Genomic DNA, 16,072 nt, shown 5'->3' on the forward strand with positions numbered 1-16,072 from the left:
TGTGTTACACTTATTGTATTGATAGTTATCCCACAGTCCTTGGATATTCTGTTTGTTTTTTTCAATCTTTGCTCTCTTTGCTTTTTGGTTTTAAAGGATTCTGTTGATATAGCCTTTAGCTCAAAGATTCTTTTCTCAGCCATATCCAGTCTACTAATAAGCCTGTCAAAGGTAGTCTTTGTTTCTGTTCCAGTGTTTTTGATCTCTTGCATTTCTTTTTGTTTCTTTCTTAGGATTTTCATCTCTCTGCTTACATTGCCCATCTATTCTTGCATGCTGTCTACTTTATCAGTTAGAGAGCCCTTAGCATATTAATCATAGTTGTTTTATATATTTTTTTAATTCTTTTTAAAGGGGAATGAGAGCCCTGAAGACAAATTCCCCAGTTGCTGGGGGAGGAGGCTTTATAAGCTGGCTGGCGTTGGGAGAGGTCAGGAAGCTTTCAGAGCTGTTGCAGTAGTCTGGAGGACAGGGGAGGTCTGAGGATGCTGATGGCAGGAAGGATCTTTTTTTTTTTTTTTGGCCATGTGGTGCAGCATGTGGGATCCCAGTTCCCCAACCAGGGATCAAACCCACGCCCCCTGCATGGGAAGTGCAGAGTCTTAACCACTGGACCGCCAGGGAAGTCCCAAATCAGAGTTGTTTTAAATTCCTGGTCTGTTGCAAAAGGGAGGAGATGTGAGGATATATGTATATGTATAGCTGATTAACTTTGTTATAAAGCAAAAACCAACACACCATTGTAAAGCAATTATACTCCAATAAAGATGTTAAAAAAATAAAATTAAATAAATAAATTCCTGGTCTGAGAGTTCCAACATCCCTGCCATATCTGGTTCTGATGCTGTCTCTTCAGATTGTTTTTTGCCTTTTGTTATGCCTTGTAATTTTTTTCCATAGCTGTATATGTTGTACTAGGTAATAGGAACTACGGTACATAGGCCTTTAGTAATGTGGTGATGTGCGGGGGAGGGGATGCATTCTAGAGTTCTGTGATGCCTGGTGTCCTCCCCTCTCTTAGGGAACCAAGAAGAGTTGTTGATTTTTCAGTCCATTCAGCTTTTACTTATTAGCTTCGAAGTGGGAACCTTCAAGCTCCTTGCATGTGGAAGCAGATTTAACAATCTTTATACTCCTGAGATAAATCTAACTTGGTCATGATAGATTATCTTTTGGACATGTTGTTGGATTTAGTTTGCTAATATTTTGTGAGGACTTTTGCATCTATATTCTGACTGAATTTCCTTTCTTATAGTCTCATGACCCTTTTTTTGGTAAAAAGTTACAGTAGCCTCAGAGAATGAGTAGAAGAATATTTCCTCTTTTTCTTTTCTCTGGCAGAGTTTGTATAAGATTGGAATGATCTTTTCTTTGAAAATTTACTAGACCCTACTTATAAAATTATCTGGAACTGGTATTTTCTTTGGGGTATGTTTTTTAAGTATTATTTTGATTCTTTAATAATTACAGGACTATTTCAACTCTCTCTTCTTTAGTCAGTTTTAGGTGATATTTTTCAATTTGTCGATTCATCTAACTTTTCAAATTTATTATGGTATTTTTACTGTCTTCTTAATTCCTGCTGTGTCTTTAGTTATAGCCACCTTTTTATTCATAACATTATTTCTTTGAACCCCCTTAATTTTTTCTCCATTATCCTGGTCAGGGAACTAAGATCTGGCAAGCCATGTGGCACAGCCAAAAAAAGAAAAAAAAAAAGAAAAAGAAACAACTTTTGGCTTTGTTGATTTCTTTCATATTTGTTAACCCCTTTGTTTTATACTTCTACTTTTCTTCTCTATTATTTCCTTCCTTTTATATTATTTGAGATTCCTTTGTGGTTCTTTTTCTAACTTCTTTAGTTGTATACATTCAGCTTTTTTTCATTAACATCTAATTTGTGGTCAGAGAACATGGTTGGTTTAGATGCATACTTTGAAATTTGTAAAGTGGCTTTGTGGCCTTGTACATGATAAATCTGTAAATGTTCCATGTGTGCTTGAAAAGCATCTGACTTTAATTTTTAATGTAGAATTTTATATGTGACCATTCGATTAAGACTAATTGTGCTGTTCATATTATCCCTATTTTTTGCTAGCTTGACTTATAAAATAGTGAGAGAGATGTATTGAAATCATTAAAATGGTGTATGTATCTAATTCTCCTTGTAGTTCTGTCATTTTCTTTTTTAATGCAGTTTGAGGCTTTTTATTGTATGCATATATGTTAAATTGTTATATCTTCCTGGTAAACTGAACCTATTATATATGTAGTAATCCTCTCTACCTTTAATGCTACTTTTTATCTTAGTCTGTTCTGTCTGATATTACTGTAGCTATGCCACCTTTCATTTGATTAGTATTTGCACAATATCCTTTTTCCCTGAAATCTTTCCTTGTCATAATACTTTAGGGATGCCTGAGACAATCTCATTTTTCTCCATTGGTGAAAATAGTCTCTTTATTATTATCATGGCTACTTTTGGACTTGTTTCCAACTTTTTACTTCTGATTATCCTGTTTTACCTAATTTTTTTTAACTTTCCTGTCTTTTTTAGGATTAAGATTTTTATCTTTTTGCTGTTGTTGTTTTGCTTTTTTCATTTCTTTTCCTCCATTGGGTTGGAATGTATACTCTTTATTTATTGTTTACTTCTGAAATTTTCCATGCTTACTGAACTTTATATTATCTTTTATGAATTTTAAATTGCATGCCAAGTTAACATAAGCTATCATATATATATAAAAGAACTCATAACTAATATTCTCAGAAACAACTTTGCAAATAGTAGGCTTTTAATAAATAGCTATTTGCTGATTGGTGTTCTTCATATGTATGTATCATTTTAATTTTAATTTTATTAAATTTGCAAAGTAATAAATTACAAATTTATTATTTTCAACATCTTATATTCTTTTGGTGTTTCTTATGAAATATCCTCTAGGAAAGTGGTTTCAGTGTGTTAATTTTTTTTTTTTTTTTGGCCACACAGCCAGAGGGATATTAGTTCCCTGACCAGGGATTGAACCCAGGCCCTTGGCAGTGAAAGTGCTGAGTCCTAACCAGTGGACTGCCAGGGAATTCCCCTCAATGTATTTATTCTAAGTTTATTCATCTCTTTTAGAACTGTTTGCTGTGTTGGACATTACCTGACTATATATACAAGTATAGTATTTACTGTCACTTTTTATCATCTAATTTGAAATGTGTGTACTTGAAGCTTTTTTTTCTGTTTTAGATCATTTTCCTATAGCGAGATAGTGGTAGGTGCCCTAATCTTTTATCTAAACTGTACAATACAGACTACATAACTTGAGATCTATTTTTCAAAATTATTCTTTATCAGGATTAAGCCAAACAAACATTAAGCAGTAAATTAGACCATATTCTACAGCAAACTTTTAAGTGAAATGAACACTTATGATTTGGTACCATCAATTCTTAATTACTATCATCTCACTACTCACTCAACTTTAATTTTGCCCACATACCGTTTTAAATGATTTGAGCTTTTGTCTAATTCTTAATTTGTCATATAGTTTCTTTTTCCATTTATAGCTCCCAAGGCCTTCAGTTTATCAGCAGGATTATTTCTATTTCCTCTACTACCTGATACTCTTTTTTTTTTAATTTTATTTTATAGAAGTATAGTTGATTTACAATGTTGTGTTAGTTTCTAGATACTCTTTCTTAGCAAGAGTTTTTTTCTTTATTGGTTTCTTGTTAATCACATACTTTTAACTGATTGAGTGTCCTTTTCTCTTCCACTTTAGAAAAAAGAGAGTTTCAATTATATTAATTATGTTTCTTTTGAGAACATTTGAGCTCTCAGCCCTTCCCACTTATCACTTCCCAATCAGAAAGAGATAATCAGAGTAACCTAAACATGTCAGCTTTCTGTGTGGTAGTTTCTAACGATATCTAACTTAAAATTTCAGACCCTGTTTTTTTTTTAACATATATATAGCATAGGGTAAAGTTTTTTAAACACTTTTTAAATAAGCCTATAGAATTTATGATACCATTTTATGAAAAAGAAAATACCTTTTTATTATAAGACTACATAATTGTTATGTAATTGTTTTAGAAAGTGTTATTAACAATTTAGTGTCTGGTTTTCTAGACTCTTTCTATGTATATATTTAAATTTTTCCCCTATGAATTATTTTTTAACCTATGTTGTAGATTCAGTAGGATAATGCTGACATTTTTCATGTTCTTGCTTATGGATCTTTCTTATTGTTTTTAATGGTGGCATAAGTATTCCAATGTATGGATGTACCATAATTTATTTAACCTATCCTTTCTGTGTATAAGACATTTAGATTATTTCCAGTGTTTCTCAAAGTACTGCAGTGAATATATATGCATGTGTGTGTGTGTGTGTGTGTGTGTGTGTCTGTATATATTGTGTGTGTATATATATATATATATATTTGCATATTTGTTTTTCTACAACATACATTTTTAAAAGATGAAATTGCTACATCAAAGCAAATATATGTTTAAAATTTTAATGGATATTATTTAATTTCTCCTCAAAAATATATTGTACTGGAACACTAATATATTGCCAGTGGAATTATAAATTGCTGTAACCACTTTGGAAAATTGTTTGGGAGTATCTGTTCAAGCTGACCGTATGCATATACTGTGGTCCAGCAATTCCACTCCAGGATATATACTCAACAGAAATATGTACATATGTTCGCCAAAGCACTATTTCAGTAATCAAAACCTGTAAACAACCCAATGTTCACCAACAGTTGAATGGAAAAAGTAAATTATAATGTATTTATACAAAGTAGTACTCAACAGCAAAGAAGATGAATGAACTATAGCTAAATTCAACAACATGGATGAATCTTACAAATGTAATATTGAGGTAAAGAAGCTAGACACAAAATATATTTTGTATGATTCCATTTAGTTAATGTTCACAAACAGGCAAAATTAATCCATCATGTTAGAAGTCAGAATAGTGGGTTCCTATAAGGGGAATGTAATAATGGGAATGGAGCATAGAGAGACTTCTGGAATTCTATTTATTCTCTATCTCTCCTGGAATTCTATTTATTCTCTATCTCTCATACTGGTACTGGTTACGTGGGACTATTTTTCAAAAATGCATTGAGCTACACATTTATGATTTTATACCTTCCTGAATATGTGTTCTACTTCAGTCAAAAGTTTACAACAGAAGAGTGCACTTTTTTATATATAAAACTTTCAAACTCCTACCAGTAGTGCCTATTTTCCTGTATTCTTGCCACTCTGATAGATGTAAAAAAATTTTTAATCTGATAGACATACAAAAAGATCAATTTGTTTTTATTTTTATCTTAATATTAGTGAGGCTGGGCATCCTTTTGTATATTTATTAAGTCTCTTTCTTCTATAATTTCCCTATTCATGTTCTTTACTCTTTTTCTATTATAGTGTTCATTTTTCATACTGATGTGTAGACACTTTATATATTTTGGAGTTTTGGTCTATTATATGGCAAAATATAATGTTTTAAATAAGAAGTTCAAACTAACAAAGTTATTCAGTAACATGTGTTAGGAAAAGTTCCTTCTAATAATTAAATCAGTCTTAAAGAGTCCATTGTTCTTTATTCTCTAGTTTTGTGGCCAACTCAGTTCTTAGGAGAATAAAATCAGCCTCATTACCTCCAAATCTGTACTCGAATATGGAGTTCATATAGAATAGATTCTATTTGAAGGTCCTTGTTTTATTCATGTATATTAATATTGTTTTTCTTGACTAGTCTGTTCTTTGCTGAGAACAAATATCTTTTAACAAAATCTCAAAACATAAGTTTATCCACTGAACTTATATGTTAACCTTAGTTTCTTCTTCTGGTTTCTCTTTATGCCTTTACATTTCCTAATATGGAGAGAACAAATAATATTGAATAGGTTTTGTTTTATTTGTAGTAAATTGCATATTAATTTTGTCTGTATTGTGTTTTTATAAAACAGCCATTTAAAAAGTGTGCCGCATGCTACTTCCTTTACTCTCTCAACCAGTTTCAAATTTCTAAGTGATCTCTTAACTAAAACATTTTGTTTTAGTAACTCAACTAGTCTGATGTAGTCTCACTGTTGTCTGCCTCTTTATGCTTTTGGTTGGGGATGCCTTATTGACATAATGTTTAGTTTAAATGTTTTCTAGACTTTACTGTATTTTAATGTTGCTCATTTTCATTCTGTAGTGGCCTGTGAATGTTTTTAACTTATTTCTGTTTTTTCTTATTATATGTAATTTATAGACGCTCTGCTGTTGCCCGAATTCAGGAGTTCTTCAGGCGGAGAAAAGAAAGAAAAGAAATGGAGGAATTGGATACCTTGAACATTCGAAGGCCACTAGTAAAGATGGTTTATAAGGGCCATCGCAACTCCAGGACAATGGTACCACATACTCATGACATTCTTTGGAAGAACTGCAATTTTGTAATATGAATTTTTTTCCATAATGATTATTTTCATATATGCTAGTGTGATTCCAATATATTATTGCACCTTCACAGTTATCTCTTTACCCAAACATAGTTCTTTTCGTCCTATAATATATTGTGAAAGACCATCACTTTTTATAAGAAAACTCTACCCTACTGAGGAACTATTGTAGAATTTTTAAAATTTTAGCTTGTACAAGTAACCATTGCTTCTTTTTTTTTGTGGTTCGCGGGCCTCTCACTGTTGTGGCCTCTCCCGTTGTGGAGCACAGGCTCCGGATACGCAGGCTCAGCGGCAATGGCTCACGGGCCCAGCCGCTCCACGGCATGTGGGATCTTCCCGGACCAGGGCACGAACCCGTGTCCCCTGCATCGGCAGGCGGACTCTCAACCACTGCGCCACCAGGGAAGTCCCCACTGCTTCTTTTTTGCTCTCTCACACTTGTCTACTTTCCTAGTAGATTTTTTTAGTTCATATTAGTGCCCTTTGTTGGTTTTGGAGAGAAAGATTTGGATACATGAAATCCAGGTTCCTTGCAAAATATAGTCATATTAATTATAACTCTTTTAAAGATTGACAAGTAAAGATTTGTTTTAGTCACCTTGTCTTTCTAGACTTTAATTTCCTCATCTATGAAATAAGAATAGACCAGATGATCTCTAAGATCTTTTCAAGTTTTTATAACCCAGAAGTCTATATACCCAATGCAATATTAACTGTTTACTAAGAGAATCTTGTGAGATGATTAGCATAACTGTTACTCCGAACCATTTATATCTAGAAAGTGTTCTCATATATTCGTTGAGTTATCAAAAAGTATCTACAGAACCGGTTTTAATCTGCTTTCTTTAGAGTCAAGGCAAAAAGTAACTTTGGGATGGAGAAATAATTAGCTGTCTCTATAGATATCATTGGTAGTAATAATTTAATCATTCTGGAAAGCATACTCATTATTGATAGAAGTAGCCAATTTATATTTCTTGCATTTTGCTGGTTAAAATTTTGAATGAAAATAATTAGGGACAGGAATGGAAAAAAAAAAGAAGACAAGTAAATACAAAAGTATTCCAAGTAACAAAAAAATTCCTCCCCTCCTTTGCTTTGCCAAAAATAGCAAAGTAGCAGCTGCACTTAAAATGATTTCAAAAATTCTGATATGAAGTACAAAGAAAGATTTTTGATGGTTCATTCATGTGCATCTGTGGAAAAATTCCATCATAACCATTCTAACATATCCTTTGTCTCATTGCTTCATAAAAGTAAATATGTATTTCTATCTTTCCTTCTTGATTGTGAGAGCTTCTAATAGCTAATAAAAAGATTGGTACTTTTTGTTCTTTTGGCATAAAGCAAGATACAGGAGGGAACAATGCATTTTTTTCTATGAATTGTTTTTATTATCTTGTAAAATCTAAAATGGAACCGTTTTTGGGAAGTTCAATAACATATATATATGTTTCCATTATACTGTTCAAAACGCAGAAATCCCATTCATTCATTTAGCAGTTATTAACTCAGCACCTACTGTGTGCCAAGTACTGTTTCAGGCACTATAAATATAGCATTGAACAAAGCAAATCCCTATCTTCATGGGGGAGTTTTCATTACTTACTGCCACTTTATCCCTGCTGACAAATCTCTATCATGATTTCAATATACTAGAAGACAAAGGCTCTCTTCAATTTTTTATTTTCTGAGCCAATTAATTGTTTTAACTTGAGAATAGAATAAATCTTTTTTAATAACTTTGATTTGAATTCTCTTATCACTTCTTTTTTTTTAACCCTTAGATAAAAGAAGCCAATTTCTGGGGTGCTAACTTTGTAATGAGTGGTTCTGACTGTGGCCACATCTTCATCTGGGATCGTCACACTGCTGAGCATTTAATGCTTCTGGAAGCTGATAATCACGTGGTAAACTGCCTGCAGCCACACCCGTTTGACCCAAGTAAGATGACCTTTTATAAGGCAAGGGCTAGAAATCATTAGTGTAACTAATCAGCTTCAACTTTTTCCTAGTTGTTAATATAAAAATAATCCAAATTATCCTAGTAGGCAGCCACTAGGGTCAAGTATTACTATTTGGGGTGTAAAACAAAAAACACTTATAACCTGCTTTGGGCAGAAAATATGGGGAAATAGGTTAACGAGTTTATACTCCTAAGAGTGCTTCTAAGTTTTATCAGCTGTAAGAGGTTTGGCTGATTGAACTTTTCACTACTTAACCAAATTGAACCTCCAAGCCTTTTAGTCTTCACATGTCTGAATTAATTTACCAGAACAAAGGAGCATTGGCTTGTTCTTGCCTTCCATTTGAAATTGCCCGTGTTTCTCATAAAAGAGCAGTAAGTGAGAAAAAAATTTGAGTGATTTCAAGATGGTCTTAAAATTGTGTTCTAGAGTAACTTTTAGGAAATCTTCAAAATAATATTCTCAGTTAACAATTAAATGTATCAGTACAATTTCCATTCTAACTCAATTTTGCTGAACATATACATACATGCATATATACATTATAAATGTACATGAATTAATGGCATATTTCTAAGCTTTATATTAATGTGAGCATTTTATTTCTAGTTCTAGCCTCGTCTGGCATAGATTATGACATAAAGATCTGGTCACCCCTAGAAGAGTCAAGGATCTTTAACCGAAAACTCGCCGATGAAGTAAGATTTTTGTTATACTTATTATAGAACATATGTCACTTTGTTCCCGAACTGTTGTTTTAAGAAGAATCAAAGCAGCTCAGTTTGTTATTAGTTGGTAACATAAAACAAGTTAATTCATTTAATGAGGTCAAATTTTAAGAAAAAGAAAAGTCAAGAATAAAACATGCCCACAATACTAGAGAGGTAAAAATTGGAATATTATTTGGATAAGTAGAATATTGATTATTGGTAGTAACAGATATAGTATATTGTAGTTGAAGAAACATAGGGTGACTATTTGTGCTTATTGCAATGAAGAATCATTAAAAAAAACCACTGTGTCCTTTTAAGAAAATAGTTTTGCTATAACTGTTCTCCATAATCATAGCCAAATAGGTAGCAGAACAAACGATTGGAGACTCTTTTCCTTTTACAATTATATTTTAAGATTTCCTCAGCTTCTGAAGCTACTGTGACATCACTAGTTTTCCAGACTGAGTTCTCTGAACCTCTAGGTTTTTTACAGAATTGGAAGCAGGATGATGGATGATATGAAAGCTAAACTCTGGGCATTTCCTTCCCAACTGCAACGAGGGTTTTCATTTTTGGGTTTCCATATAAGATTTCTTATGAAAATAAGGATCCATTGCATTAATCAGCTACTAACTAATTGTTGAACTTCTGTGAGGAGGGGATTGCAACTAAGGTTGATACTACCCCCTCTTAAAACAATAAAATAAGAGTTCATTGCTAAAAATATTAATGAGTTGGAAAACTAGTTCTCTAGACCAAGGTTGACAGTTCACAGTGAAATTCCCACATATACTTTTACTCATTTAATAGACATATATAAAACACTTGGTGTATGTCAGGCACAGTGCTGAATTTAAAAAGATAACCCCCTCCTTCAGAACTTAAAGACTAGTGGAAAAAACAGACATATAAACAGCTAGAATATAGTGTGCTCAGTGTCAGAGATGTACACATAGTGTTTTGGAAGCCCGTAGAAAGGAACAGCCATGCTTGCAAATGGAATAGATGGGATGGGAAGGTCTTCACAGAGGAAATAAGAATTGGACTGAGTTTCCTAGGCATACAAGGATCAAAGGAACATTTGAGACAGAAGGATCGGTGTGTTTCAAGTTACTGTAAGGTAAATGAACCACCAGTGTGCTGAAACCTAGAGGACACATATGAAAGCAGCTCAGTTGGACTAAAAAGCTAGGTTGGGGCATGGTTGTAAAGGGCCCTGTCGGGCACCCCGATGAGTTGAAAAACTATTGTAATATCATTGGGGGACTGCTGATCAGGTTAGCATCTTTTTCTTCCTCTCATGCTTTCCTTTCTTTCTTCCTATTTTTCCTTTGCCATGACCTTTGCTTTTCCTCTTTCTTTTTTCCCTTGCCTGTGATTATACATTAGCTCCCTAGGTGTTCATGGATGTTCATTTAGTCCAATTCTTGGTACTTAAGACAAAATTCATTGGTAACTCTTATCCAAAGGTTTATTTTTCAAGATTACTTTGCTTCAGTCAAGGTAACATTTTTCTTGAGGGACCCGAGTGACCCAGGGATAATAATTTAACACTGCTCTGTCACTAGAAGTATCAGTTCTACTAGATGGGAAAATAATAAACAGACACAAAGTAGACTGCTCTGGAAAACAAATTATAAGTAAAAATAAATTGAATTCTTGAATGTTTTAAGTAGCCTCAAGGTTTGACCTTTGTCTTTCTGCCAGTTGAAAGAGTAGTGTTCTCTGATCTTACTCTGTCGAATGCAAGTTAAAGTAATTATTTGGTACTGAGTAGCCTTAAGGTGGAAATACAGACATATATAGATACATATGAAGAATGAAATAATTCCTGCTAATTTTTTACTGTTCTCCTAATCGCTAAGGAGAAGGTACAGTTACCCTGTGATCTTTGACATGGTTATTTAACTTGCCTCATAGGTTATAACTCGAAATGAACTCATGCTGGAAGAGACTAGAAATACCATTACAGTTCCAGCCTCTTTCATGTTGAGGATGTTGGCTTCACTGAATCATATTCGAGCTGGTAAGAACTGTCAGTGTACTATTAAAATCATTATTATATTTGAAAAACATTATTATTTAAGATCTACTTTAAAGTGATTTATTTTTAAAAAAAAAAAGGGGGGGACTTCCCTGGTGGTTAGGACTCCGAGCTTCCACTGCAGCGGGCATGGGTTCGACTGGTTGGGGAACTAAGATCCCGTGTGCCATGCGGCACAGCCAATAAAGTGAAGTGAAGTGAAGTAAAAAGTAAAGTAAAAGTAAAAAGTAAAGTAAAAATTTCCTTAAATTACAAAATCAAGGCAGCTTAACTTTTTTTTTTTTAACACAAGAGAAGTTTATTTCTTGCTGACATTTAAGTCCTCTCAGAGGGAACAGGTGCATGGAAGGCAGCTTAACTTTTGAACGAGGAGTTCTATGAATTCTTGATCTTAGTACAGTAATTTATATCCCCATGAGCCAACTTTATTGAAAAGTGTCAAAGTGAAAAGATGAAGTCACTTGAAAACTTTTATCAGCTGTGCTTTTCTTCTCAGAGTGGAAGATCATACCATAAACCTTAAGATACGTTATAGTAAGTACCCTTTAATGGTAGGTTTGGTCAAAATCAGTCACAGCCCAGACAAAAATAAAGGTAACGTGTTACTACAGAGGTTGAAACAGATAGCTCAGTATGTTTTTTTCAGTATTTTTTTGTTTTAGATGATAAACTGTGAGGTTCAGTGCCACAGATACAAAATTGTGTATATTATAACTAATATTCAAGAAGGAATGGAATAACCTGTGTTCATAACAGTAGAAAATATCCAGTATCCATTATAAACAAAGTGTTTATCACTCTTCACTGATATCACAAGTTTCTTCATATGTTGGGTATTATTTAATAAAAACAACCACCACCATTTATGGAATACCTGTAATGTATTAGGCAATATACCAGTCATTTCACAAATTTATCCTCAGTTAGCTCCAACCCTTTACAAAGTAGATTATTTGTAATAACTCACCCCAGGTCACATAACTGATAAATGGTAAAGCCTGTATTTGAAACTAGCTTCCAAGCACTTACTCCCCTTTTACCTACAAATTTCACTTTCGGGAACACGTTCAAGTCATGAATAAGACACGCAGTCCTCTGGAGGACCTGATCTCAAACTGCTTTTCTAGTGCATTCTTTCCTTTTCTATCCACTCCATCCACTCTGGCCCTCTCTGAATTTTGGGGTACATCAGACTCTTTCCCACTTCAGAGATCTTTCTAATCATGATGTCCCCTCCCATCCTCACTCTTTATTAGGATAACTTCCATTTCAGACCTTCAGGTCTATATAAGCAGTAGATTATATATCACTTTCTCAGAGGGTGGGGAAGGGAGAGCTAAGTATTCCAGGCAAAATAAAGAGTATGTAGCATTTGTCTAAGTCCTGGAGGAGAGAGACTGTAGTACATCTGAAGAATTGAAAGAAGCCCCTTACGTCTGTGATTAAAAGAGCTGGAGAGAAAATAACCCTCAAATTGTAAATATTAACTATTACCAGGAAAGAGTGAAAATTTCAAATAGTCAAAACAAAAAGTAAACCTAAAATGTAAACAGAAAATGTTTGTAGTCCAACAAAATATAACTGTGGTACTTCTAACCACTGTAACATCTTTTGATCTGTTTTCTTCAGTAACAATCAGTGACCTTTAAAATTCACTTGGATTTCAGATTTGAGGAGGCAGCATTTTATAGAACAAGAAAAACATTTGCTGATTATGACAACTAAAATTTGCTTGTTCTTATGAAGAGTTCATCTGGTGAATGGTTCTTCCTGAGTTTTCCTATAGGAAACTGATTCTCCTTTCATTTGTGCAAGAATCTATTTTATTTTTTCTAATAAATTTATTTATTTTTGGCTGCACTGGGTCTTCATCGCAGTGTGCGGGCTTCTCATTGCGGTGGCTTCTCTTTGTTGCGGAGCACGAGCTCTAGGCGTGTGGGCTTCAGTAGTTGCAGCATGCAGGCTCAGTAGTTGTGGCTTGTAGACTTTATAGAGTGCAGGCTCAGTAGTTGCGGCGCATGGGCTTAGTTGCTCCTCGGCATGTGGGATCTTCCCGGACCAGGGCTCGAAGGCGTGTCCCCTGCATTGGCAGGTGGATTCGTAATCACTGCGCCACCAGGGAAGTCCAAGAATCTATTTTAAATAGGTGCTAATGTGTCAATGGTTTGTTAACTAATAGTTATTACCATCCTTCTTTGATTTTAGAATTAGATGTTTTATAATATAAAGGTTGCCTTTCTTCTGTTTCTTTTTGTCAGCAGTCAAGGTTTAGTCAACTTAACTCACCCTCTTGTTTCTCTTAGGTAAAAGACTAGATAGAAAAAGGTACCCAAGAGTTTGTATTTCTGCTGCTTTTATCCTTAAGATGTCTAGTTATTCGATGAGTCAACTACTACTTTCCTCTCCTTCCCTTCATTGTCCTGTATTCCAAGTACAATAATGTCTGTGTATTCAAGGAGAGTTAGTAATAGACTTTGATCATGGAAGCACAATCTAGCCACAGAATACTTCAGCCTTTCCATTACTCCACAAGGCTTCCTGGGAAATCAGCTCCTTCCTGCTTAAGCTGTGATTTTTAATGAAGAGTGCACTTTAAATCCCCCTTTTAAAACTACAAATACCTGGTTCCTATCCATTAAAGATTCTCATTCATTTCATCTGAATAGGGTTTGAGCTCCTGCATTTTAAAAAAGCAACCAAAATTATTCTCATGAATGCTGTACTAAAGACTTTTAGTCTAGGCAACTTCTTGAGAGAGAAAGGCAGTTCTGAGATTCCTAGAAGTTTTGACGGGCTTTGGAGAGATGGTGTGTGAACCATTCTAATCTTTTCTAAAATATGTTAGAATCTGATCAATTTACTCCCCTCCTTAAAATTCTCCTGGGCCTCCTCATGCTCTTAGGGTAGAGTCCAAATATGTTAATATGATTTATAAAACCCTGAAGCATCCCTTCGTACCGCTGGACCTTGGCACACGTACATCTAGATAGCCACAGTGTTCTCCATGATGGATCTATAGAGCGTAACATCACATTGAGCTCACAGGCACTTACCCAGTCATACACAGATTCACTCCATCAATTATGGTAGCTTTACTCCAGAATATAATCCATATTCATCTACCTTGGTCTCCCTGCTTCTGCTCTCGCCTTCATACAATCTGATTTCCACAGCACACAGGGAGCTTTTTAAAACATGGGTCAGGGACTTCCCTGGTGGCGCAGTGGTTAAGAATCTGCCTGCCAGTGCAGGGGACACGGGTTCGGTCCCTGGTCCAGGAAGATCCCACATGCCGCGGAGCAACTAAGCCTGTGCGCCACAACTACTAAGCCTGCGCTCTAGAGCCTGCAAGCCACAACTACTGAAGCCCACACGCCCTAGAGCCCAGGTGCTGCAACTGCTGAGCCCACGTGCCCGCAATCCTAGAGCCCGTGCTCCGCAACAAGAAGAAGCCACCGCAATGAGAAACCCACTCACCGCAACTAGAGAAAGCCCGCACACAGCAACGGAGACCCAACACAGCCAAAAATAAAACTAAAACGTGGGTCAGTAAACTTTTTCTTTAAACGGCCAGATAGTAAATAGGCTTTGTGGGCCATGTGGTTTCTGTTGTAGCTACTCATTTCTGACATTGTGGTGTAAAAGCAGCCATAGATGATATGTAGATCAAGGGCATGGCTCTGCTTTAATAAAACTTTATTTACAGAAATAGGCTGTGGGAGGATTTGCGCAGGGGCCATAGTTTGCTGACCCACTTTTTTAAAATATACATTAGGTTATGTCACCCTTGCTTAAAATTCTCAGGGACTCCCCAGCTGCTCTTAAAACCCAGACTTCATACGCTGATCTACATGACCTAGACCTGCCAGCCACTGAGTCGACACATTCCAGTGTTCTCCTCGCCCACTACATTTCAGCCATAAATGGCTACTTTCCTCCTCAGATTCATCAAGCTTGTTAGCATATTTAGGACCTTTTCACTGGCTGTTTCCTCTGCCTTTTAGGCAACTTCGTCCAACTTCACTAATAACTGAACATACAATTGAGGTCTCAGCTCCAGTGTTACCTCCTTAGAAAAGTCTTCCCTAGTTGCCCAGTGTGAAGTTGTTTCATGTGCCTTCTCACACCCTCCTTCTCATTCAGTCACTCTCTGGTCATTGCCTATTTCATCAAGTACTTATTCTAACTTCATTTCTTTATTTTTGTCTTGCTACACCGATTAAAGGAGAAAAATACATTTCTTATTTTCTGTTTTTCTCCTCTAGAAAGTGAGCTCATTAAGACCAGAGACCTAGTTTGTCTTATTCACAGCTGGATAGCTAGCTTCTAGAACAGTGCCTAGCATATAATACTGTTTCGTGAATGAATGGGTGAACAAATGAATGAACTTCTAGTATCGAATCTTTAGCTAACAATGAGTCTTGTATTGACTCTGTTTTGTTGGAACACAGGTTTCCTTGGGGTATTTTTTTCATATCTCCCTTGTCCCCTCCCCACACCCCCAGCAAACTTAATATCTCTTCATTATCTTATCTTTTCTGATCAAAAATAATTTCTTGAAGAAATATTTCTAACAGAGAATTACAGGAACCTTTCCACAAATGTAAACCTTACTTACAGGAGCAATTCGGTGTTGTCAACTTTCGAAAACAGTGGATACAGAAGTGATTATTTCCAGTTTTCATTTAAAAGAACACAGTGTTCTCAGATCTCCGTGGTCTGTAATCACCAACCAGAGATTTGTGAAAGTGTTGAACTGCTTTATCAGTTTTACTACCTCCGTAGCACTTTGTGGACAGAAAGATTTCACTTAATTTACTCTTAGAAATTGGGTTTATATTCTGAGACATGACTCAGCAACGGTTAAGTGAGAAGGGTTTGAGA

The 16,072-nt window shown here is 35.1% G+C and overlaps 1 protein-coding gene across 7 annotated transcripts in view; it reads left to right on the top strand.

Moving 5' to 3' along the window:
- The window catches only part of DCAF6 (DDB1 and CUL4 associated factor 6), a 172,777-nt gene that overhangs the window by 154,424 nt on the left and 2,281 nt on the right, over nucleotides 1–16,072 (top strand). For all 7 annotated transcript variants that reach the window (XM_065874548.1, XM_065874519.1, XM_065874526.1 and 4 more), the window contains 4 exons: nucleotides 6,275–6,413; nucleotides 8,252–8,408; nucleotides 9,041–9,129; nucleotides 11,065–11,170. In XM_065874548.1, coding sequence (XP_065730620.1) covers nucleotides 6,275–6,413; nucleotides 8,252–8,408; nucleotides 9,041–9,129; nucleotides 11,065–11,170 — 491 coding nt within the window. The remainder of the gene's footprint in view (nucleotides 1–6,274; nucleotides 6,414–8,251; nucleotides 8,409–9,040; nucleotides 9,130–11,064; nucleotides 11,171–16,072) is intronic.

The sequence above is a fragment of the Phocoena phocoena genome, chromosome 1, assembly GCF_963924675.1.
Source record: "Phocoena phocoena chromosome 1, mPhoPho1.1, whole genome shotgun sequence".
In the NCBI taxonomy this organism is placed as follows: Eukaryota; Metazoa; Chordata; class Mammalia; order Artiodactyla; family Phocoenidae; genus Phocoena; species Phocoena phocoena.